This window comes from Myotis yumanensis, unplaced genomic scaffold, assembly GCF_028538775.1.
Source record: "Myotis yumanensis isolate MYYU_CA2020_CCGP unplaced genomic scaffold, mMyoYum1.0.hap1 SCAF_2, whole genome shotgun sequence".
NCBI classification, from domain to species: Eukaryota; Metazoa; Chordata; class Mammalia; order Chiroptera; family Vespertilionidae; genus Myotis; species Myotis yumanensis.
The window spans coordinates 112,285,934-112,312,975 of NW_027223753.1; the positions used below are offsets into that span (position 1 = coordinate 112,285,934).

Consider the following 27,042-nt stretch of genomic DNA (forward strand, 5'->3'; position numbering starts at 1 on the left):
CAGTCCATGAACCAGAAAGTCTTAGGTTTGATTCCTGATCAGGGCATGTACCTGAGTTGTGGGTTAAATCTCTGGCTGGGGTGTGCACAAGAGGCAACTGATCTCTCTCTCTCCTCTTTTTCTCTTCCTCCCTCTCGTAAATCCTTAAAATCAAAAAAATTTAAAGAATCTCTCTAAATCGGTTTCATTTTCTGTAAAATGTAGATTATGTAGATGATTACAGCACTTATATAACAAGGCTGTTTCAAAAATTAAAGCCTATAAAATTATTTGAAAAGTGTAAAGTAATTCAAAATTTACCTATTATTTCAAACGCCCCTATTTGGCCGATAATTGTTTTCCAGGAATAACAGCCCACAGAATTTTGGCAGAAGATGAGATTCTCTGAAGGAATGGATAGAAGCCAAGAAGTTGATGAAGTTCAGGATATGCTACACTAAAATATAGCACCTTGGCATGTTAAATATCTTAAGCTGGAGGAGTTTAAGAAAATTGTAGAAGCGGGATTCCATGTGCAGATAATTGCAAGTTGAAGTAAGTCACTCTGCCCCATACCTGCCTTTCTTCTCTGAAAAAAATCATGAAACTCACCTGACAGGTACCTTCCTTGTAACAGGAAGAAGGAAGAAATTATCACCAAAGACAGGGAATTTGGGACCAAGAAGTAACAAGCTTTAACCAAGCTTGTTAAACTAAACTTTATCTTCTAGTTACTTCTTAATCACTCTCTATCCCTAACTCGAACCCCTCCATTTTGTCAATATTCAAAAATTTTTATTGTTTATTTGTGTAAAAGAAGATTTTTGCCCTGGCCCACCTCTTCAGGTCTTTATTCCCTTGTGAAGGATTTCAGATGCATGTAAAAATTCAGTAAAATCTGTATGCATTTCTGCCCTTGTCTGTTTCATTTTCAGATTCAGCTAAGGATCTTTAGAGGGTCAAGTAGAACATCTTCTTCCCTACAATTTCCTGCACCCCAAAAACTGCACCATTAGCTGGGGACACCTTGCTTGATCTGGAAGCTGCACTTAGAGATTTTGAACCTCTGACAAAATCTGGCAGAAGGTAAAAATTCTCACATCATTTTTTTAGATCTGCCTGCTGCAAGCAGTTGGGCAAAGGTGGTAATAAAATTTTTTCATTTCTAGATTTAGATTGGCAGGAGTAAAACATTTGTAAGAATTAGTTCTTCATATTGTGACTCTGGTTAAATTTTGGAAGATTAAAAATGGTGGCAGAGTAAGTGGAAGCTCACAGGCATGCTCTTAGGACCAAATTGTAATTGCAATTAAAATACAGAAGAAGCACCCAAAAAAATCAACTAAAGACTAGCTGGAGAGAACCCTGATAAGCAAGGAAGGAAAGTGGAGACCACATAGAGACTTGTAGGAATGGTGGAGGCATGAAAGGTCTGGCTGGGTTCCCACAGACAGCAGCTGAAGTTCTGGAGAGATATCTCAACTGTAGGGGTTTGCCACTAACTCTTGGGTATAATCCCTAAGCAGGGCCCTCCAGTAGAGAGCAATGGAACTGAGAAAGGTGCCCAAATAACATCTGGCTGTGAAAAACAGCAGGGTTGTTGACTGCCAGGGAAAGAAGGCTGGAAGAGATGGCACCCTCTTAAAGGACTAACACACAACATTTTTAGTGTGGCCACTCACCTTGGGCTCTGGCAGAGGGAGAGTTGAGTGGAATGGAGCTGTATAAACATAAGCCAGGGTTGGGGGATTTGGAGTTAGAGGTTAGAAGGCAGACACCCCAGTTTCCTGGACTGAATCATTCCCTCACACTTGGAGGTGATCTTTCGCAGGCAAATCTTGGCTATCTTGCTGTATTTTCCTGGGGGGAAGACAGTTGACCCACCCTATTGGAAATTCTCATACCCCACCCTGTGGAGTTTCTGTGGCCCATTAAGAGACAGAGAATAACAATTAGCCCTCAAGGCAGAAGCATGTGGACTTGTTTGAGGATACTCCAGACTGATTCCAATCGGTCTGCAGGCAGAGGCAGTTCTCTGGAAGCTTGAAGTCTTTGCATTATCTAATTAGTCAAAAACAGCAGGTTGGGTCCCTGCTGCAGATAACATCCTGGACTTCTAACAAGGCCAGTGGGACCCCAAGCACCTGCCTGCAGCTGACACCTGCAGGAACAACTCCATGCAGGAAGGAAGTAGAGCTCAGAACAGGGTCAATCAAGGTGTGAGACTCAAGGCTGACACAACCTCTTGGCTAAGGAGTCCCCGACCACTGTTCAGCTGAAGTGATGATTTTGGGGTTGAACCTCACTGGCAGCAAGTAGGAGAGGAGATTCCTCCCACAAATGGGACACCAACAATCAAATCCCAATTATAAGAAAAGATCCTAAAACAATGCTCATAAGAGGCATCTAGCTCAGGTGAACAAAGAGACTACACTACTGGACCCCTCAAGACACCTTCTACATAATACCATCCCACAAAGACTGGGAGGCATAACAGTTCTATCTAATACATAGAAGCAAATATAAAGAGACAGCTAAAATGGGGAGACAAAAAATCAACCTCCAAATGAGAGAAAAGAATGAATCTCCAGAAAAAGAACTAAATGAGATGGAGGTAAGCAACCTATCAGACTTACAGTTCAAAGCAATGGTTATAAAAATGCTCAAGGAACTTAACACAAATAACAACAACGTGAGAAGGGAAATAGAGGTCATGAACAAGAACCAGACAGCAATGAAGAATGATGTATCTGACATGAAGAACACACTGGAAGGGAATAAATGTAGATTTGATGAAGCAGAGGACCAAATCAGCGATTTGGAAGAAAAGGTAGAAATAAGTACCCAATTAGAGCAGCAAATAGAAAAGAGAATTAAAAGGCAGGAAGAGAGCTTAAGGGATCTCTGGGACAACATGAAACATAACAACATTTGCATTATAATAATACCAGAAGGGAAGAGGGTGAGCAAGAAACAGAGAGCATGTTAAAGGAAATATGAAAAAAACTTCCCCAACCTGGTGAAGGAAAATGTAACACAAGTTCAGGAGGCATAGAGAATCCCAATAAAGATGAACCCAAAGAGACCCACACCTAGAAACATCATAATTAAAATGGAAAATGTTAAAGACAAAGAAAGAATCTTAAAGGCAGCAAAAGAGAGAGAGAAATTTACCTACAAAGGAGTTCCCGTTAGAATGTCAGCTGACTTCTCAATAGGAACACTTCAGGACAGAAGGGAGTGGCATGAAGAAAATGATGAAAAGCAAGGGCCTAAATCTAAGACTACTGTATCCAGTGAGGCTATCATTTAAAATTAAAGGTGAAATGTAAGCTTTCCAGACCAAAAAATGGTTAAAGGAGTACATTATCACTAAACCAGCAATGCAAGAAATGTTAAAGGGACTGTTTTAGGAAGTAGAAGTAAGGGAGAAAGAGGGGATTATAGGCATAAAAATAATTAAAATGGTAATAAATAAATACCTATCAACAGTAACCTTAAATGTAAATGGATTAAATGCTCCAGTCAAATGGATAAGAAAATATGACCCATACATATACTATCTACAAGTGACTCATCTCAGAACAAAAGATACAGACAGACTGAGAGTGAAGGGATGGAAAATATATTCCATGCAAATGGAAAGGGAAAAAAAGCTGGAGTAGCGATACTCATTTAGACTTCAAAACAAAGGCCTTAACAAGAGACAAAGAAGGACACTTCATAATACTAACAGGAATGATTCAACAAGAAAATATAAACCTTTTAAACATATATGCACCCAATATAGGAGCACCCAAGTACATAAAAAACTCTTGATGGACTTTAAGGGAGAGATTGACAGCAATCCTATCTAATAATAGACAAACATGGTAATTAACCATACCTCCGACATGCTTCCCATTGGCTAATCAGGGCGATATGCAAATTAACTGCCAACCAAGATGGCGGCCGGCAGCCAGGCAGCTGAAGCAAACAGGAGGCTTGCTTGCTCCAGTGAAAGAGGAAGCCAAGGTTCCCCGCCTGCTGCTGCCTGCCTCTGAGCTGCAGTCTAAGAAACAATGTTGCAATTATAGAAGCCTAACAAACCCCATGCTTTCAGCCAGCCAGCCGAGCTGGAGTTGCAACAGTGTTTCAATTATAGAAGCCAAACAAATCAGATACCTGCTTTCAGCAGCCGAGGTCTCAGAGCTGGAGCCGAGCCTCGGAGCTAAAGCCGGCTCTCAGTTCCAGTGACAGCCATAGAAGGTAAATAAATCCCAGAATAAAAAAGAAAATTAAAAAAAGGAGAGGTTGGGAGCTTCAGTCACCCACCAGCCTGAAAACGGCCCTCAGCCCCTCAGCCCCTCACCCAGACTGGCCAGGCACCCCAGTGGGGACCCCCACCCTGAAGGGGGTATGACCAGCTGCAAACAGCCATCATCCCCTCATCCAGGATGGCCAGGCACCCCAGTGGGGACCCCCACCCTGATCCAGGACACCCTTCAGGGCAAACCAGCTGGCCCCCACCCGTGCACCAGGCCTCTATCCTATATAGTAAAAGGGTAATATGCTTCCCAGCAGTGGGAGCAGTGGAGCCACGAGGCCTCACGCCCTGCGATCAGCGGAGCCGCAAGGCCTCCCGGCACTGGGATCAGCGGAGCCTCGAGGCCTTCCAGCACCAGGATCAACAGAGCCGCGAGGCCTCCTGGCCCCTGGAGCAGCGTGACAGGGGGCAGCGCCCAAACCCCCTGATCACCCTGCTCTGTGGGTGACAGGGGGCGGGGCCACAACATCCCTATCCTTCCTGCTCTGTTCGTGACAGGGGTAGGCACCCAAACCTCCTGATTGGCCCTGCTCTGTGCCTGATGGGGGGAGCTCCCCAACCCCCTGATTGGCCCTGCTCTGTGTGTGACAGGGTGCAGCGCCCCAACCCCCCCATGGGCCCTGCTCTGTGTGTGATGAGGTGGAGCTGCAACCTCTCCATCGGCCCTGCCCTGAGTATGACAGAGGGGAGTGCCCCAACCCCCTGATCCGCCCTGCTCTGTGTGTGACAGGGGGCGGTGCCCCAACTCCCCTATCAGCCCTACTCTGTGCATGACAAGGGGGAGCTCCCCAACCCCCTGATCGGCCCTGCTCTGTGTGTGACAGGGTACGGAGCCCCAACCCTCCTGATGGGCCCTGCTCTGTGTGTGAGAGGGGGCAGCGCCCTAACTCCCTGATCGGCCCTGCTCTGTGTGTGACAGGGGGTGGCGCTGCAACCTCCCCATTGGCCCTGCCTTGAGTGTAACAGGGGGCGGCACCCCAACCCCCCAATCATCCCTACCCTGAGCGTGACTGGGGGTGGCATCGCAACCTCCCTATTCGCCCTGCTCTGTGCATGACAGAGGGCTGCACCCCAACTCCCCAATCGGCCCTGCTCTGAGCCTGACCAGGGGCTGCACCTAGGGATTGGATGTGCCTCTGCCACCGGAGAGCAGGCCTAAGCCAGCAGGTTGTTATCTCCCGAGGGGTCTCAGACTGTGAGAGGGCACAAGTGGGGCTGAGGGACAGCCCCCCCCCCCCCCACCAGTGCACAAACTTTTGTGCACCAGGCCTCTAGTCTTATCTAATAAAGGGGGAATATGCTAATTGACCTTCATGCCATTGCAAAGATGGCAGCACCTACAGCTGCCAGAAGCCAATTCCAGCATGTCATAATTGCAAGAGTTTCATCAAAATGTTGATAGAACTTGGGGACTCATCAAAGTCACATATGTTATTGCCTGTAGGGAATGGCTAAAGGCATTTCCCCAAACCTGAAAAGGGATGATTGCTTGCTGCCAGACAGCTCAGGGCATCTTAATCTACATGTTATTGCCTCCTACTGGCCAAACACCTGAACAGCCATAGGCAAATTCTCCCATCTGACAATGCTTGTGTATACGGAAACCTTACCCTTTGAAGTGTATATCTACCTCACCTTAGGACAATTTGTGTTAATCAAAAGCAAAGGGTCCTGAGACGAGGAGATCTCAGTTCCTTTTAGCTAGGCTCCTCTGACCCCTAAATGCCTTTCAAAATTATGTTTCGTCTCTGGACTCTTTATTAAGTTACACACAGCCTTTCTCCAGATTGCTGAACCCTTCTAGGTGCTGGAAAAAGAACTGTGGCACACAGCCAATAAGGAGGGAATATGCTAATTGACTGCCACGCCCTCAAAGATGGCAGTGCCCACAGCCACAACATGGCTGGCGGGGAGGGCAGCTGGGGGAGATTGGGCTGGCAGGAGAGCAGTTAGGCATTGATCAGGCTGTCAGGGGAGTGGTTAGGGGGTGATCAGGCTGGCAGGCAGAAGTGGTTAGGGGCAATCAGGTGGGCAGGCAGGCGAGCGGTTGGGAGCCAGCAGTCCCAGATTGTGAGAGGGATGTCCGACTTCCAGTTTAGGCCTGATCCCTGTGGACATCCCCTGAGGGGTCCCATATTGGAGAGGTTGCAGGCTGGGCTGAGGGACAACCCCCCCCCCCCCCCCCCCCCCCATGCACGAATTGCATGAACTGGGCCTCTAGTACAGTCATAGTAGGGGACTTCTACACTCCACTGACATCACTGGATAGATCTTCCAGACAAAAAATTAACAAGGAAACAGAGGCCTTAAATGACATACTAGATCAGATGGATCTGATATTTACAGAATATTTCACCCCAAAGCAACAGAATATATATTCTTCTCAAGTGCACATAGAACATTCTCAAAGATAGACCACATGTTAGGGTACAAAACAAGCCTATACAAATTCAGGAAGATTGATACAATACCAGGCATCTTCTCAGATCACAATGGCATGAAGTTATAGATCAACTACAATAAAAAAACTCAAAAACACTCAAATACATGGAGGCAAAGTAGCATATTATTAAACAACTATAGGCCCAGTTCATGAATTCATACATGGGTGGGGTCTGGCTGGCCGAGCCCCAATTGGGGCTGATTGGGGTTGGGCCTGTCTGTTGGAGCAGAAGTTGGGAGGTTGGCTGGCCAGCCTGCCCCTATCCGGCCTGATCATGGCTGGAGGAAGGGGTAGCAGGTGATTAGCCGGTGGGCCCTGCCCCCAATTGGGTATGGGTCTGACCATGGGGAGGGGCTGTGGGCAGTGGGCCAGCTGGCCATGCCTCCCTAATGGGGTGGAGCATGCTGATCAGGGGCCAGTGGCCTGGGGGAGGGGACATGGATGGTTGGCTGGCCAGCCCTGCCCCTGATTGGGGTGGGGGGTGCGATCAGGGGCAGGCTGGCCGAGGTGGGTGCTGCGGGCCTATTGTGGCAGGGCAGGCTGATTGAGGGCGGGGCTGGCCGGGGGGAAGGGAGGGGGCATTTGGCCGGTTGGCCCTGCTCTTTTTTTTTTTTGGCAACTTCACGACTTTTATTTGTGGTGCCTGTGCTATGTCTCAAAAATACCTTCTCCCCCTGCCCAGGACAGTGTCGGGGAGGGGGAAGCAAATAATAGAAGACATCCCTCCTTATTGCACACAGACTCTATATACAGGCCCACCTGGCCCAGGCTGGTGGGATGCTTGGCACATTCTCGGATTCCTACTCAGAGGCTGGAGGGGTGACTGGTGGCAGCACATGTGAAAGGGGACCTCTGGGTGGCCACTCTGGTCCTGGCTACTGGTCCTGGCACTTCTGGTCCTCGGTTCCTTCCTGGTCCTGCCTGCAGCCCTGGTCCCCCTACCTGGCTCAGCCTCCTGTCTCCATGGCCTCAGATGGCCCCCTTGGCTCCTGGGAGCTCTGTCCTCCCCTCCCAGCCTGGAGGTCCAAAGGGGAGGTTATGGCTTCTCAGAGACTCCCCGGCAGCCCTGTCACTCATGTTCACACAGGGGAAGCTGTGCGTGTGGCAGAAGCAGCTGTATAAATGCGGGTGCAGGGGCAAGTCCTCTGGGGTCATTTGGACAGTTTGCTGATGACGTGGATCAAGGCTGGATTCTCGTCCTTGAGGCGTTGGTTGTTAGCCCGGAGGTTGGACAGGCCCTTCAGCTCCTCTTCCAGGTCAGCAGCCTTGCATTCCAGGGCCCTGCACTCAAATCTCTTTAGCACCAGGAAGGCTTGCCTCTCTGCAAAGTGCTCCTGCCTCTGCATGGCGCGCTCCAGCTCCATTTTGAGCTGCACCAGCTATAGCGTGGTCTAGGTCAGGGCCTCACAAAGTCTCTCGTTCTCAATGTGCAGCTCTGTGTAGAGCTTCCTGAAGCCTCCCTCAGGCTCTTCTGATTCTGGCTGGGGTTCTGGGCTGAGAGCCTGCTGCCTCCAGGAGGAAGGGCTAGATTCTGGGCTGATGTCCACTGGCTTCGCCTCCTCCCCCTTTGGAAGCATAGCATTACAGGCCTACCTCAAGAAACAAGAAAAAGAACTAATAAATTATCTAACCCTACAACTAAATGAATTAGAAAGAGAACAGCAAGAAGAGCCCAGAGGATTTAGGAGGAAGGAAATCATAAAGGTCAGAGAAGAAATAAATGACATAGAGAAAAAAAACAACCAGTATCAAAGATCAATAAATCCAAGAGCTGTTTTTTTTCATAAACATGATTGATGAACGGTTAGCCAGACTCATCAAGAAACAAAGAGAGAGGAACCAAATAAATAAAATCAAAAGTAAAAGAGGTGATATAACAATGGACATCAGAGAAATACAAAGGATTGTAAGCAAATACTATGAACAACTATATGCCAACAAATTGGACAACCTGGGTGAAATGGACAAATTCCTGGTAACATACAATATTCCAAAACTCAATCAGGAAGAATCAGAAAACCTGAGTAGGCCAATAACAACTAATAAAATTGAAACAAAAATTAAAAAACTTCCAGCAAACAAAAACCCTGGACTGGATGGGTTTATAGGTGAATTTTACCAAACATTCAAAGAAGAACTAACACCCATCCTCCTCAAGCTATTCTTAAAAATTCAAAAGGAAGGAGCACTCACTTCCAAGCTCCTTTTACGAAGCCAGCATTATCCTAATTCCAAAACCAGATAAAGACACTACAAAGAAAATTACAGGCCAATACACCTGATGAACACACATGCTAAAATCTTCAACAAAATATTAGCAAACTGGATCCAGCAATATATTAAAAAGACCATACACCATGATCCAGTGGGTTTTATTGCAGGGATTCAAGGCTGGTACAATATTCACAAATCAGTAAATGTGATATATCACATAAACAAATTGAAAGATAAAAACTACATTATCATATCAATAAATGCAGAGAAAACATTGGACAAAATCCAGCACCGTTTTTTTGATAACAACTCACAGTAAAGTGAGAATAGAGGGATCATACCTCAACATAATAAAGGCCGTATATGACAAAACTACAGCCAGCATAATACTAAATGGGCAAAAACTAAAAGCGTTGCCCTTAAGAACAAGAACAAGACTGGATTCCAGCTTTCACCACTCTGATTCAACATAATACTGGAAGTCCTAGCCACAGCAATCACACAAGAAAAGATAAAAGGCATTACATTTGGAAAGGAAGAAGTAAAACTCTCATTATTTGCAGATGACATGATATTGTACATAGAAAACCTAAAGCTCTAGCTGGTTTGGCTCAGTGGATAGAGTGTCGGCCTGTGGACCAAAAGGTCCTGGGTTCGATTCTGATCAAGGGCACATACCTTGCATTCAGGATCCTCCCCAGCCTGGGTCCTAGTCAGGGCTCATGCAAGAGGCAATCAATCGATGTGTTTCTCTTACATCAATATTTCTCTTTGTCTTTCCCTCTCTCTTCTGCTCTCTCTCAAAATCAATGGAAAAATATCCTCAGTTAAAGATTAAAAAAAAAAAAGAAAGAAAGAAAAGAAAACCTAAAGGCTCTACCAGGAAACTACTAGACTTAATAAATGGATTCGGCAAAGTAGCAGCATACAAAATGAACATCCAGAATTAGATAGCATATTTATACACTTATAATGAACTCTCAGAAAGAAGAACTTATAAAGCAATCCCATGTACCATGCAACAACAAAAAAAGATACCTAGGAATAAACTTAGCCAAGGAGGTAAAAGACCTGTACTTGGAAAACTATACGACATTGAAAAAAGAAATAGAGGAAGATACAAACAAATGGAAGCATATATCATGTTCATGGATTGGAAGAATTAACGTCATTAAAATGTTTATACTACCCAAAGCAATCTACAGGTTCAATGCAATCCCTATTAAGATACCAATGGCATACTTCACAGAACTAGAACAAATACTCCAAACATTTATATGGAACCATAAAAAAACCCAAATAGCTGCAGCAATCTTAGGAAAGAAGAATGAAGTAAGAGGGATCACAATACAGGATATCAAACTACTATAATACAAAGCCATTATAACTGAAACAGCCTATTACTCGCACAAGAACAGGCATATAGACCAATGAATCAGAATAGAGATCCCAGTAACTGACCCACACCATTACGGTCAATTAATATTTGACAAAGGAAGCAAGAGCATACAATGGAGTCAAGACAGTCTCTTCAATAAATGGTGTTGGGAAAACTGGACAGATACATGCAAAAAAATGAAACTAGACCACCAACTTACACCATACACAAGAAAAAACTCAAAATGGATAAAAGACTTAAATGTAAGGCATGAAACCATAAAAATCTTAGAGGAGAACATAGGCAATAAAATCTCAGACATCTCACATAGCAATCTGTTTATGGATACAGCTCCTAGGGTAAAGGAAACTAAGAAGAAAACAAATAAATGGAACTACATCAAAATAAAAAGCTTCTGCATAGCAACAATAAAAGATATATTTTAAAATGGGGGAAAAAATCATTGGCAATTGAAAAAACCATTTGGTTTTGTGGTACCCAATAGTTATTGATGCTTTCCCTTCCAGGAATAGCTATTGCTTTCCTGTTTCTCTCTTGTTTTGTGTCCTGAGAATCTGGCTTGCCTTTCTGTCTATTGGGGCATGCAAGTGACTCAGACAACCAATTGTTAGACTGAGGGCCCTCAAATATGGGTGTACAGCCTTAACTGGTTTGGTTTAGTGGATAGAGAGTTGGCCTGCAGACTGAAAGGTCCCAGGTTTGATTCTCGTCAAGGACATGTACCTTGGTTGTGGGCACATCCCCAGTAGGAGGTGTGCAAGAGGCAGCTGATTGATGTTTCTCTCTCATCAATGTTTCTTACTCTCTATCCCTCTCCCTTCCTCTCTGTAAAAAAATCAATAAAATTTATTAAAAAAAAATAAAAATATAAAATGCTGTAACATTACACATATTCTTTAAAAATATATATGTTTGTACATAGATGTGGGCTGCACCCAATTTGTGACTAGTGTCCTACTGACTGTTGCCAGCTCTCAGGAAAGTCTTTCTTTCAGCTATCTTTGGGACCTGTTCTGCATCTTAGGAGGGTTGCATCTTTTTTACCTTCTTTGGGGATGACTCTTGAATTCACAGCTAAGTATTGGTTTTGGTTTTAAGTCACTTGATAGGTAAACCTTTGATATAAATATTTGAAACAATTTTTTTAAAAAGAGCTCTATGGCCAAAAGTTGGCCAAATTGGAGGTTGATATTCAGAGCCTGATAGAACTTCTGTTAAGGCCTCTGTCCTAAGCTGAAATGAAGCCATGTACTCAGAAGAAAAGCAAACATGCTAAAGGCTTTGTCCTGTGACATTAAAGCATTCCAGACACACAGCTCTAAATCTAGATCATAGAAATTTTTTATTTCTATCTTAGTTGAAAGATTTAAGAATCAAATTGAAGATAATGTAGTTGGATGGGGAGGGGGTATCAGCCCTTTATATCCTTCCACCTACACTTACCAATACCCAAACATCCCCTACTCATCTCCAAATTATTGCAGATATAACAGATCAGGACATTTTAAACAGAACTGTTCTGCACTTAAGGATTGTGTCCCTAGGAGAGATAAATCTTACCATGTCTTTGAAATGAAAGCATCCCAAGAGATCACTAAGATACTACCCACAACCACTTGAGATTGAAGGGAAAAAGAAGGGAAAAGAGGCTTACAAAACCCCAAACTGCTATGAAAGCTCCCTTGCCCAAAATCTAGTCCACAGCCTTCGTAAGATTGCTTGCCAAGAGCAGATACAAATTTTAAGTCTTCTTCATAAATATTAGTAAAATGCTTTAGCCATCTGAGCAGATAACCTTAACTTGCTCCATCTGTTCTTTTATACTAGGGAGGTTTGTATTAATGTACTTGACATGACTAAAATTCCTTAAAAAGCTGTAAGTTCTGTGTGTCTGTCTATATGTTTATTTATATTGATATATGTGTATATGTGTTATTAAATTAATTAAATGGAAGGCCCTAAGGCTAGAGGGCTTTAATGCCATGGAGCTTATGCAAGCAAACCAAATCTAAACCTGTAAATGCCTCAGGATTGTGAAATTAAAGAACAACCAATCACAAACAGCCAACTAGGTTTTAAGCTATAGCCAACCAATAATGTCCTTATTTGCTTTTGCCTTTTCTCTATAAAAGTCTTTCCCTGAACTCCTGTCTGTTGAGTGTAACTTCCTGTTTGGCAATGCCTAATTCAAATAGATTTTTATTCAAACACTTTAAAAATTTTAAAGACCTCAGTGTATTTTTTAACAGTATGTTATGGATGTGTGATATTTTTTCTACCTTTGTGTAGTACTATCAAATTAACTTATAAAATCTTTCAAAGGATTTTTATTCAAATTGGTTTGGATATAAATGAACTTACAGATAAATTAAGTAATCCTAAAATTCTCAGAAATACAGAATCTACCCACAGTTTTGTTTTTTAAGTTCATGTAGTTCGGAATAATCTTTGGTAAACAGCTGGTTTTAAGAAAAAACATAGGCATAACTTCAGAGTTGTCAGCATTAAATATAATGCAGACATATAATTTTTTATACTTAGTTTACTAGTCAAAGTTTTTTTTATCGCTACTAGATGTTTAAGAGTATAAAACTATAAATTCAATCTAAAAACAAAAAATACATAAACATAAATTGCTTAATGCATGTTGAGTATGGTAGCATGGAAAAGAGAAAAATTATATGTTAAACTTTTTAGTTGCATTGTCTCTATGATGTTTGAGGCTTCTCAATATATAGGTATACCAGTGACCTGGTGCACAAAATTCATGCACATTAAAAGGAAGTTAAATAGAGGAAATATTTTAATATTGCTATTTTCCCATTCTCTATAATAGAAGTGTCAGAGATGAAAGAAAATTAGTAAAATGTATATGAAAATCTTCCTCCTGTCAGAGTCTGAGGTGCACCACGGGAACCAGAGTCAAGTTCCTGCCCACCCACGTGCGCCTTGAAATTGCACGAGACCCAGACCCAGCCAGCCCCACCCTCATTGGGCTAGATCCAGACCCGGCCGGCCCAACCCCTATCAAGCCCTGCTGGGTGCGGTCTCAGGTTGCCTGGCCTGGAGCCGGGGTGTGGGAGGGTTGCCTGAGGTTCCCTAGCCTGGGCTGAGGGGTGTGCCTTGAGGTCCCCTGGCCCAGGCCAAGGGGCATGGCCTGAAGTGCCCCATCAAGCCCTGCCCAGTGGAGGTGCAGCCTCAGGTCCCACAGCCCAGGGAGGGGGTGTGGCCTGAAGCCCCCCAACCTGGGCCAGGGTGGGGGACGCACCTTGAGGTTCCCTGTCAAGCCCCACATGGCAGAGGGCGCGGCCTCAGGTCCCCTGCCCCGGCCCAGCAACACGCAGCCTCAGGTCCTTGCTGATTGCTCATTAAGGCTCGTTACGGGAACTTGGCCTCCGCTGTGGGTGCAGCCATCTTGTGTTATGGAATTCTTGCCTCCACTGTGGGTGCAGCCATCTTGACCGTTACAGTGTGATGGTCAATTTGCATATCCAATCTTTATTAGATAAGATGTCTATATATATATGTGTATATATATTTCATGAACTATATGTTAAAAAATTTGTCAAAAAGAGAAATGACATACGATGAAGGCTAATCTTGTCTAATGTCTCATTAAATTTCCATTAGTAATTTAAACACAATTGTTATGAGTGAGTGAATTAATAAATGTGAGATAAAAGTTTATAATAAATGAGCTTTTCAACAAACATTATGTTTTATAAAATATGTCTATTTAAATAGGTTCCAAAATCTTTTTAGTAACTTGAAACTTTAAAGTTTTACTGTTCAATTAAATGATGGTAATTCATTGAGTATCTACATCATTTCAAAATTAGATAAAATACTGAGACATTAATTACTGAACATAAGTTTATTTACTTTTGCCTTCCTATTACAGAGGAATTAATGATAACACGTTCTGTGCCATTTTGAAAACTATACTTTGAGAAAGTGTATACTTCTAGAAATGGTAAAATGTATATTCATAAAAACAGTTCATTATTATTTATTCTCTAGTTTTCACTAGAAATAAAGGATTCTGAGGCTTAAAAATTCTAATTAACATATGTAATTAAAGCTAATAGAATAATAAGGGAACAACTTTGTATGCAAAAAAATTAGGATGTGTTTTTGGTACAAAAAAATATGAGGTATGAAATGGTTGTGGTTTTTTTTTTTTAAGTGTTTTTATTGATTTCAGAGAGAGGAAAGGAGAGGGAGAATCATCAATCAGCTTCCTCCTGCTTGTGCCTTGACTAGGACTCGAACCATGACCTCCTGGTTCATGGGTCAATGCTCAACCACTGAGCAACACCAGCTGGGCTGAAAATGTGTTTTTTTAAGAGAAAAAGAGAGTAATTTTGTCCTGAAGGACTGATAATATCTTTGATAATTCTTTTTTTTTTTTAAAGATATACTTATTGATTTCAGAGAGGAAGTAAGAGGGAGAGAGAGATAGAAACATCAATGATGAGAGTGAATCATTGATTGGCTGCCTCCTGCACACCCCCCTCCTGGGGATCGAGCCCGCAACCCAGGCATATGCCCTTGACTGGAATTGAACCTAGGACCTTTCAGTCTACAGGCCGACGCTCTATCCACTAAGCCAAAGCAGCTAGGGCAATATCTAATTATTAACTAATTATTATTAAGTAAATTCTAATTATTAACTTAAAATATTCTATGTCACAAAAATAACCAGAATTCTGTGTCAATTATAATGAACTCTCATCAAATCTTTAATTTGGCCACTTTTCAGTCTTTTGCCATTTACAGACAGCTACTTATTTGTTCTGATGCTTTTGCAAAAGTGCTTGTCTTCAAGGAGATTCATGGAAACAACTCTAAGAAGTATATACATCTGAACTGGTAAAAATTTGCTAAAACTCTAATGGAGAAACTGAGGCATTCATAAAATTGCTAACACAAGATCAAATAGTACAAAAATTAATTATATAGTACTGAATAAATTGATGAGGATGATTCATTTTCATGACTTTAAAAAATTGCTGGATTCTTAATATTTTGTTTTCCAGGTTTAAGGAAACTTTTTTCTTTTTTCTCTTAAGCTAATCTAAGACTTACAGCAATTTGGTAAAGTATACCTTGTGAACAAAGATAAAACAATTGCTTTTCTCCCTACTCTATTCTTCCAGAATTATAAAATTCTTAGTGATTTTTCTTATTTTCATGGCAATATAGCTATTTGCATAAGTTCAATAAGTCTGTTCTCCTGCCCGGCTAGTGTGGCTCAGTGGCTGAGTGCTGACCCATGAGACAGGAAGTCATGGTCTCATTCCAGGTCAGGGCACATGCATGACCCATGAGACAGGAAGTCATGGTCTCATTCCAGGTCAGGGCACATGCAAGAGTCAGCTGATTGATGATTCTCATCATTGATGTTTCTCTCTATCTTTCCCTTTCCGTTCCTTTCTCTGAAATCAATAAAAACTTACTTTTTAAATAAAGAGTCTGTTTTCCTTATAAGGGAGACAATTGGAAACATTGCATATATTACCAATGCTTTGACTGGAATGTCATATGTAAGAATGTGTATAGAATCAGATATTACAAGACAGCTTTAAGAAATTAAGGTTGATTCTATGGAGCCAAATGAAGCACCTTGGCAAAACTAGTCTGGTACCTTGCTTACAGGGTTCCCAGCAGCCTTAGCAGGTGAGTAAGAAAGGTCACTTCTGATGGGCCCAGGAAACTCAGGATATTTTGGAGACTTCAAGAAGAAAGAAATTAACCTAAATCTATAGGTATTGCAGGCAAAGTCTAGTGGCAAGTTCTTGGCTTGGTTTCTTAGCCTTGAGAGGCTTTTAAAGTCTAACTTGGGTAATGAAAAGTTCCAACAAAGCAAACTTTATTTATTTATTTTATTTTTTTCAACAAAGCAAACTTTAAAAGAGCTTATATGATCATCACTATTCTTGCTGCTCCTATATGAATAACAAGGCCAAGTTTAATGAGACTAGACTTATTTTGCAAAGAAATTAGTCTTACTTTTATTATCTGATAGAAATGGGGTGAATAAAAAAAAATGTTAGCAGGAAACTATAACACACCCTTGTGAGATCCAATACTGGTTCTGCTCACTTTTTTGGAGGTTTGATTATCTACCTGTAAACTGGACTGGAGTCTCCAATATCTGGCTACAACTCCTCAAATTAATGTTCCAAATTTCCTCCCACCCGCTGAGTTGGAATCATTGAAAACTAAAACTGCCTTTTCCAAAGCCCTATAAGCTAAAGTTGGACAACTTGATATAAACTTCAGAAAAAGTACCACAATGACTCATGTTTAGACAATCTTCATGCCTGTTGTAAGTTTACCAAAATACCTGATAACATCCCCAGGGACATCCAACTACAAACCAGAAAAATCTGTCAGGTTACCGTTGCCTGCCCTATTCTATCTGAAGATGCTTGAAGCCCAACATCTAAAAATCTTTTTAAATGACCTCTAGACTTGAATTAATTCTTTTTTTAAAAAAATATATTTTTTATTGATTTTTTACAGAGAGGAAGGGAGAGAGATAGAGAGTTAGAAACATCGATGAGAGAGAAACATCGATCAGCTGCCTCCTGCACATCTCTCACTGGGGATGTGCCCGCAACCCAGGTACATGCCCTTGACCGGAATTGAACCTGGGACCTTTCAGTCCGCAGGCCGACGCTCTATCCACTGAGCCAAACCGGTTTTGGCAATTAATTCTAACCATTAACTTTCCTTTTCCATAGAAATGCTCCAGACTGAGATACTGCTTCCATGGGTTATGGGACAATCTACTAACTCAGTTTGTGGACTGTGAGACTTCTTGGGGAAATTTCAGATGGGGTTCAGGAAATGCTATGCCCTAAATATGGCATCTTTGAAATTGGAATATTTTAAGCTAAAGGGGTATGAGAAAGTGGCAGAAGCAGAAAGGTACTCTGACCGAAGCCCTCACCCCTGCCTTTCTTCCCTGAAACAGGTCATAGAATTCCCATGTGAAAGGTGTCCTCCCTATGCCTGGAAGAAGAAAGGCATTCATATCACCAGAGACAGGGAATTTGGGCTGAGAAATATATATAATCAAACCTTACTAAAGGAACCCTTGTCTTCCCAGTCACTTCTTATCCATTCATTAGCCCAAGCCCTTTTGTCTTGCTAATTCTTCACTTATTTGTTTCTTTATCTAAAAGGTATCAAAGCCTGATACTCTTACTACTTCTTCAGGACTTTATTCTCCTGTGAAAACTGCCATGTATATGTAAAAATGTAATAAAATGTGTATGCTTTTCTCTTGTTAATCTGTCTTCCATCAGTTTAATTTTTCAGACCCAGCCATGGACCCTTAAGAAGGTCAAGGACAGAAGAAGAAAAATGGCTGTTGATGGGAAGGCAAACTGCAAGATAGTGCGTGAAAGAATGAAGGGAGAGTGTGTGGTTGCATGGGGAGTGTTTGTTTGTGAATTGAGGGACAGCTATACCCCAGGAGACTGTGGGGGATGGGGTTCCCCTGACCTGGTAGCCTCCACTGCTGCTGGGATCCCTCCTGGAGCGACCAGCTCTGATGAGGAGACTGCACCATCTTGAGGGGGAGAGTGGATGTTGTTGGAAGCCTGAAAATCCAGGGAATCTACAACAATGGCACCCAACGAACAGCTGCGAACCTGGGAACACCGGTCCCCAAGTGGCTCTGCACCCCCTCACGGAAAGGTCAGATTTCGCCTGGGATAAGGTGAGGTCTGTGGTCCAGGCAGGAGAGAGAAATCAAAGAAGAAATAAAAAACATCATGGCAACAAATGACAATGAAAACACAACAATCCAAAACCTATGGGACACAGTGAAATCAGTCGTGAGAGGGAAGTTCATAGCTCTACAAGCCTACTGCAAAAAACAAGAAACAATGGTAATAAATTACCTAATCCTACAACTCAAAGAGTTAGAAAGAGAGCAACAAGAAAATCCCAGTGTAAGCAGAAGGAAGGAAATAATAAAGATCAGAATGGAGATAAACGACATAGAGACTACAAAAACAATAAAAAAGATCAACAAAACCAAGAGCTGGTTCTTTGAAAGGATAAACAAGATTGATGAACCTCTAGCCAGGCTCATCAAGAAGCAAAGAGAGAGGACCCAAATAAACAAAATCAAAAATGAAAGAGGAGAAATAACAACAGACCCCACAGAAATACAAAGGATTGCTAAAAAATACTATGAACAACTCTATTACAACAAACTGGACAACCTGGAGGAAATGGACATTTTCCTAGAAAAATACAACCTTCCAAAACTCAATCAGGAAGAATCTAAGAAACTCAATAGGCCAATAACTATGGAAGAAATTGAAGCAGTCATCAAAAAGCTTCCAGCAAACAAAAGCCTGCGGCCAGATGGCTTCACAGGGGAGTTTTACCAAACATTCAAGGAAGAACTAAAACCTATCCTCCTCAGACAGTTCCAAAAAATTTAAGAGGAAGGAACACTTCCAAGCTCATTTTATGCACCCTAATATCAAAACCAGATAAAAACAACACAATGAAAGAGAATTACAGGCCAATATCACTCATGAACATAGATGCCAAATTCCTCAGCAAAATGCTAGCAAATCAGACCAGCAGTACCTCAGAAAGATCATACACCAAGACCAAGTAGGATTTATCCCAGGGATGCAAGGATGGTACAATATCCGCAAATCAATAAACGTGATACATCACATAAACAAATTGAGAGATAAAAATCACAGAGTCAAATCAATTGATGCAGAAAAGGCATTTGACAAAATCCAACACCCATTTTTGATAAAAACTCTCAGCAAGGTGGGAATAGAAGGATCATACCTTAACATAATAAAAGCCATATATGACAAACCCACAGCCAGCATCATACTCAATGGCCACAAACTAAAACCATTTCTCCTAAGAACAGGAACAAGACAGGGATGCCCCCTCTCACCACTCCTGTTCAACATAGTACTGGAAGTATTAGCCATTGCGATTAGACAAAAGAAGAAATAAAAGACATTTAAATTGGAAAAGAAGAAGTAAAACTGTCCTTATTTGCAGATGACATGATATTGTACATAAAAAGCCCTAAAGACTCCATCAAAAAATTATTAGACTTAATAAATGAATTTGGCAATGTAGCAGGATAAAAAGTTAATGCTAAGAAATCTATGGCATTTCTATACACCAATAGTGAACTTACAGAAAGAGAGATGAAAAAAGCAATCCCATTTACCATCACACCAAAAAAATTAAGATATCTAGGAATAAACTTAACTAAAGAGGTAAAAGACCTCTACTCAGAAAACTACAGGATGTTGAAAAAAGAGATAGAGGAAGACATAAACAGATGTAAGAACATACCATGTTCATGGATTGGTAGAATCAACATCATTAAAATGTCCATGCTACCCAAAGCAATGTATAAATTCAATGCACTCCCCATTAAATACCAATGACATATTTCACAGACCTAGAACGAACTCTCCAAAAATTCATCTAAAATAAAAAAAAGACCCCAAATAGCTGCAGTGATCCTTAGAAAGAAGAACAAAGTAGGTAGGATCTCAATACCAGATAACAAGCTGTATTACAAAGCCACTGTTCTCAAAACTGCCTGGTACTGGCACAAGAACAGACATATAGATCAATGGAATAGAATAGAGAACCCAGAAATTGACCCGAACCAATATGCTCAATTAATATTTGACAAAAGGAGGCAAGAACATACAATGAAGTCAAGACAGTCTCTTCAATAAATGGTGTTGGGAAAATTGGACAGATATATGCAAAAAAATGAAACTATACCACCAACTTACACCATACACAAAAATAAACTCAAAATGGATAAAGGACTTAAATGTAAGACCGGAAACCATAAAAATGCTAGAGGAATCCAAAGGCAACAAAATCTCAGACATATGCCGAAGCAATTTCTTCACTGATACCCCTCCTAGGGTATTGGAAACTAAAGAGAAAATGAACAAATGGGACTACATCAAAATAAAAAGCTTCTGCACTGCCAAAGAAACCATCAACAAAACAACAAGAAAGCCCACTGCATGGGAGAACATATTTGCCAATGTTATTACCGATAAGGGTTTAATCTCCAACATTTATAGGGAACTCATACAACTTAACAAAAGGAAGATAAACAATCCAATCAAAAAATAGGCAAAGGACCTAAATAGACACCTTTCAAAAGAGGACATTCAGAAAGCCAAGAGACATATGAAAACATGCTCAAAGTCACTAATCATCTGAGAGATGCAAATCAAAACAACAATGAGATACCATCTCACACCTGTCAGAATGGCTATCATCAACTGAAGTATGGTAGCAATCATCTCAGGTAGAAACTATAGTTTAACTTTAACCCTGCTGTTTGGCTTCTGTACTTATTTGCTTTGTTTAACAATAGAAAAGTTATTTTGATTTTCTGAATTATATAAATCATCCCATTTGATTAAATACCCTATTGATTATATGAATATCCCATTTGTAGTGGTCATACTGGTCTTAGAAAGCACATTTTCCTTTACCTGGGAAGGACAGCACAGTTATCCCAAGGTCAGAGGGCTCCAGTTAACTTGTCCCTGTTGACTCAATGTTCTGGAGACCCAAAACTGTAATTTAGATAACATGCTGCTTCTGCTTCTATAAACTGCTTTTTACAAACCAGGTTCCTCATTCCAAACCTTGAGATGTAATCAATACCTTTGTGATCTTTGCCTATATAAGTCTGGCTTTTCCACCATCTTATCACTATGAGATTTGGGAAAGCAAAATGGCCCCTCATAGTCCCAGATTGCAATAAATATGACTCTTTAATTCGACTTCTTGAGGCATCCTTCTGTGATTCACGGGGTACATTACAACACAACAAATCAACAAATGACAAGTGCTGGAGAGGATGAGGAGAAAAAGGAACCCTCCTTCACTGCTGGTGGGAATGCAGACTGGTGCAGCCACTATGGAAGACAGTATGGGGTTTTCTCAAAAAGTTAAAAATGGAACTCCCATTCGACCCAGTGATCCCACTTCTAGGAATATACCCAAGCAACCAGAAACACCAATCAGAAAGGATATATGCATCCTTATGTTCATGGCAGCACAATTTACCATAGCTAAGATTTGGAAACAGCCTAAGTGCCCTTCAACAGATGAATGGATTAGAAAACTGTGGTACATCTACACAATGGAATACTATGCTGCTGTAAAAAAAAAAAAAAAAAAAAAGGAATTCTTACCATTTGCAGCAGCCTGGATGGAACTGGAGAGCATTATGCTAAGTGAAATAAGCCAGTCAATGAGAGAAAAATACCACATGATCTCACTCATTTATGGATAATAAAGACCATTATAAACTGATGAACAAAAATAGATACAGAGGTAGAGCAGCATTGAGCACACTGTCAAACTATAGCAGGAAGGCCGGGGAAGGTTGTGGGCGGGGAGGGGGGCAAAGAGATCAACCACAGGACTTGTATGCATGCATATAAGCATAACCAATGGACACAAGACACGGGGGATTAGGGAGGCTGGGAGAAGGTCAAGGGGGAAAAAAAGGAGACATGTACTACTCTTTGTAATACTTTAAGCAATAAAACAAATTTTTTTAAAAAAGAAGGTCAAGAATAACTTTTCCCCCTAAAAAGTGAATCTTGTATGATTTCATTTTCCATTCTGGAGCTTCAGAATTTACAAACTGGTACAGACTCAAATTTGCCCTGCAAAGGGGAGCTTCATTTAATGTAAATGAGAATGAATTGCCAACATTTACAGTTGAGAGATTTTAGATAAAAACTCGTATTTCTACTTTTTATTTAAAACAGAATTATTGCCCAATTTTGTCATGGTAATAATTGGCTGGACTAGAGTAGCAGCTCCCTTCCTTCCATAAATGGAAAGTTTGCTCTGATGCCTACCAGGCTCACTTCTTTAGCTTCCATCAGATATTCAGCTCCTGGGGACATGTGAGCTGGGATTTCTGTTCTAGAGCCAAGCAGAGACCCAGGGAATCCCCTCTCCCTTCCCTCTGGTCTTCCCATTGAGATGGCAGTCATCTCATCAGTGTTGGTTATAAGACCCTTTTTAGACTCTAGCCTATGTCTAGCATACATTTGTGCTGGAGATGCTAATACTGAGTTTAGGCAAATTGAACATACTGATTTTTATTGGCATATAAATTTGTTTTCTAGAAATTTTTTGAGTTTCATAGCTTGAATTTACCTCAATTCATTGCTTCCCTAGGCCTGTGGTTAGCAAACTGTGGCTCGCGAGCCACATGCGGCTCTTTGGCCCCTTGAGTGTGGCTCTTCCACAAAATACCACGTGCGGGTATGCACGTGCAGTGTGATTGAAACTTCGTGGCCCATGTGCAGAAGTCGGTATTTTTTGGAAGAGCTGGTATTTTGTGGAAGAGCCACACTCAAGGGGCCAAAGAGATGCATGTGGCTCGCGAGCCCCAGTTTGCCGAGCCGCAGTTTGCCGACCACTGCCAGGCAATTTTGAAAGCTTTCCCACAAATATACTACCAGCAGCTACTGGGGGATATCTGGGTCACTTGGTTAAGAAAACACACACACACACACACACACACACACACACACACACACAAAGAATATTAAAATTTTTCAATTCTTCTCCATGGGCACAGTGCTAAATTAAGCAACTAATTTAGTCTCCCAAAGGCATTAGTTAAAGAAGCATCTTGGCTGCACATTAAAATCTGGTTGCACCTCAGACCAGCCAAGTCAGGGACTCTGGGGGTGAGATTCCAACTCCAAACTCCTAGGTCAGGGGTGGGAACCTTTTTTCTGCCAAGGGCCATTTGAATATTGATAACATCATTCGAGGGCCATACGAAATTTTCAACTTAAAATTAGCCGGCTATATTTGGTCAAACATTTAATTAGCTCACCCCTAATGCCTTGGAAGGGCCAGTCCAAATGATTTTGGGGGCCTTATATGGCCTGCAGGCTGGATGTTCCCCAACCCTGGCTTAGATGATTGCAATGTGCAGCTACGGTGTGGAGCCTTTGTTGCAAAACCTCTGGGAAAACTCCTCCTAGTTGATAAACACCATGCTCTCTTTGAGCTGCAGGTGACTCATCTATAAAATAGGAGTAAGAATGATCTATTTCACTGGCTAAATGTAAAAGAACTATAAAGTGCTATGAAAATATGAATGAGCAATGACAATGATGATGAGGAGAAGAATAATGATGGAAATGAAGCAGCCCAACTCATGCCTATGTGGCACAGGCTTAGAAAATTGGGGCATATTATTCTCTCTTGATTCTATTTTAATTTTTTTAAAGTTCCAATTTAGAAATGTACATTGCCTATACCTAACAACATGGATGTATCCAAAAATCATTATGCTGAATGAAAGAAGCCAGATACAAAAGACAAATACTGTATGATTCTGTTGATACAAAGTGTAAATCAATCTATAATGACAAAAAGCAGATAAAAGATTATTCTTTTGGAGTGATGAAAATGTTCTATATCTTGATTGTGATGGTGCTTTTGAAACAGGAATTTTAGGGGGAATATAGGCAGGTTTAGGAAATTTTTAGAATTAGGGTCCATGGAAAAAACACAGGGCTACAGATTGGGAGAAGGTACATTTCCATAACACAAGGAAGCCAGGCATGGTTAAGTCTTTATAACACAAGGGAGAGACAACAGTTACATCTGTATAAGATAAGGGTTTCTGGGAGTAGCCAAGAGGTCTATATTTACATAGTAAAGGAGGAAGAAAGCCCAGAAGGAATAGGAGGACAATGAGGGAGGAGGACCTCAGGAGTTACTATAGTAACCAATTCGAAAGGGAATATTGACCAATCAGAGGGGATATCAGGACACAGGAACTGCAGCCTTTATAGACCATGGAAACAGAAAGTCTGTGGGATCTTTTCTCCCTCCCCAGGTGGGAGTCTGTACTTGTTGCTATACCATCTTCTGTCCATGGATTCATTCTTTGACTCTGGTGTACAAAGAATTCAGGTTTCAGTCCAAAAATCCCGTTTCACTTTCATGGGTGTATTCATTGTCAAAAGTCATGGATTTGTACTCTTTTAATGGATGCCACTTATTATATGTAAATAGTCCTCAATAAAGTTGTTAAGAAGAAAAAATAAGACTATACAAAAACCCAGACTGGAAAAGATAGTATTATTTCTAATCTCATGTATCTTTAAATTCTGAATTTGTGAAAGAACATCAGCAGAACAAAGGTGAAGAAAAACTGTAAAAAAAAGGAAGATTATTTTTGGAGTAAACTCTTGGGCTCTGTACTAAAAAGATCATGGTGAGGGTACCATAATGTTAATAGTTTTGTGTTTCTGAGTAAGAGGAAAGAAAGCTAAAGCCCACTCAACCATCTTCACAAAACTGTTGCTCTTACCGTGTATTTTTTGCTGCAGTTTTCACTTTGGCAACATTGACAGTTGTTGTCACTCTCTAGGACAAGAAGAGCTACTGCAACCATGAGCATCTGCCATAGGGAAGAGAAAAAAGATCAGAAATAGGTACTAGTGAACATTCATACTCATAATCTGAGCACAGTGATTCAGAGCATAGGTTCTAGGTCAGGTAGATCTGGGTTCAAATCCCAGATCTGCCACTGTCTTAACTGTAAACTCATAAGTCCTTCCTATAAATGGTGTTATTAGAGTACTAGAGGTCCATTGCATGAAGCCTGGCTGGTGATCGGGGCCAATAGAGGCCAATCGAGGCAGGCTGGCAGGAGGAAGGGACCACTGGAGGTTGGCTGGCTGCAGGTTGGCTGTGGGAGCTCACTGACCACCAGGGGGCAGCTCCTGCATTGAGCTTTTATATATATAGAATAGATTATGGGATAATGTATGTACAATTTTGAACATAGCACTTAATTCATAGTAAGTAATTTATAAATGTTAGCTATTATCATCATGGTTAATCAGTCATCAAAATCTAACAACCTAAGAGGAGTAAATGGTATGGACATGGGAATACCACCTGGCATTTCTCATTGACCCAGTTGTAAAAGACAAAGGAAAGCCATTCACAAATTTTCAGTTTGCAAAGCCTCTCTCCTTTTATTGCTGTCTGGGATTGTAGGTGAGATGCATGGTGAATATGAAAAAATAGTTCTTTTTTTAAAAATACATTGTTATTGATTTTAGAAGGAAAGGAGAGGGAGAGAGAGATAGAAACATCAATGATGAGAGAGAATCATTGACAGGCATGTGTCCTTGACCAGAATCGAACCTGGGACCTTTTAGTCCCAGGCTGATACTCTATCCACTGAGCCAAACTGGCTAGGGCAGTAAAGTAAGTCAATTCCCCCATGCATTCAAGCCATCTTAGGTACAAATTTTCCAGTGTTTTGTCTGTAGCAAGCCAACAAATTGTGAGAATTCAATATATTCTACTTCCCCTTTTTTTAGTATCTTATGCAAAGCATTGTATTTTGTTCTGGAAAGACATGAATTTCTTGATTTTTATAATTCATGGTTGGTGCAGGTATGGAACATGTATTGCTTCTGGCAAATTCTCCACACATCTTTTACTCCCACTGTTCCGTACTGGATCTTGAAGCTAAGTTCATTGCTATTTTACTGTTTGTGGTCAACATTTCCAGTTTCCAAATTCCTTCAGTCTTTATTTATTTATCAATCAACTTAATTATTTATCTATATTCCTCTCCTTTCTCTTAAAAGGACTTGATGTAGCAACAATAATGTTTTTCAAAAAAAAATCTTAGACAATAAAATATAGAGAATAGGTTCTTTCCCTGTTTTAAATTTCACATGAATATAAACAAAGAAGTCTGATGTTACCCTCCTTTCAACACATTAGTTATCACAGATTTTAATAGATTTTAACCCAATCATGCCTTGCAACTCTTCCGTTTACTACAATGATATATGGAGGAAAACGAGATAACCAGCTTCATTTTAATATTGGCAGAAATACCTAGACGTAAGTAAGCTCTGGAGTCCTATGCCAAAAGAGAAACACAAGCTGGGCCTGTGTTGAAAGAAAAATTTTCTTTTTTGTTGTTGTTGTAAAACATAACTTCAATACAGAGGGCTCAAGAAAAAGGGAGGAAAGTTACCCATAGCTCTGCCACCCTCACTTGTTTTCATGTATGTATCCCCAGTGTTTTCCCAGCTGTGTATATTTTACATAGTTGCAATCATAATTTATTCACAAGTTTGTTATATCTTTTTCACTTACAAAATGTTCATTTTCCTTGTTGTTAGATCTTCATCATTACATTTTTCTTCACAGTATAAAATGAATGTATCACAGTTTACTTGGCTATTTCTATATTAGGATGCTTCTAACTATATCCTATTACAAATACTGCTGCCACAAACATCTGTGTATACATCTCTTTCCTTATTTTGGATTATTTCCTCAGAATGAATTCTCAGATTTAGGATTACTGACTTGGAAGACAGAGCATTCTCATGAATCTTAATATATCATTTCAAATTCATCCAAAAGTTGGCATTTATTTATAGAATCATTGCACCATTTGTTATGTACATATCATATAGTAGTTTTAATAGCAATGGGTATTAATATTTTAAAGTTTACTAATTTAATATGCAAAATAGTACAAAATGAAAACTGTTTTCCAACATAACTATTCAAGTATTATAAAAGTTAAAGCCCCACAAAGATGTAGAGATAGGTTATAAT

The 27,042-nt window shown here is 40.9% G+C and overlaps 1 protein-coding gene across 1 annotated transcript in view; it reads right to left on the reverse strand.

The window, feature by feature from the left end:
* TM4SF18 (transmembrane 4 L six family member 18) overlaps positions 1–27,042 on the reverse strand; it is a 38,249-nt gene that overhangs the window by 9,853 nt on the left and 1,354 nt on the right. Inside the window, exon 3 of the mRNA XM_070403490.1 lies at positions 24,755–24,844. Coding sequence (XP_070259591.1) covers positions 24,755–24,844 — 90 coding nt within the window. The remainder of the gene's footprint in view (positions 1–24,754; positions 24,845–27,042) is intronic.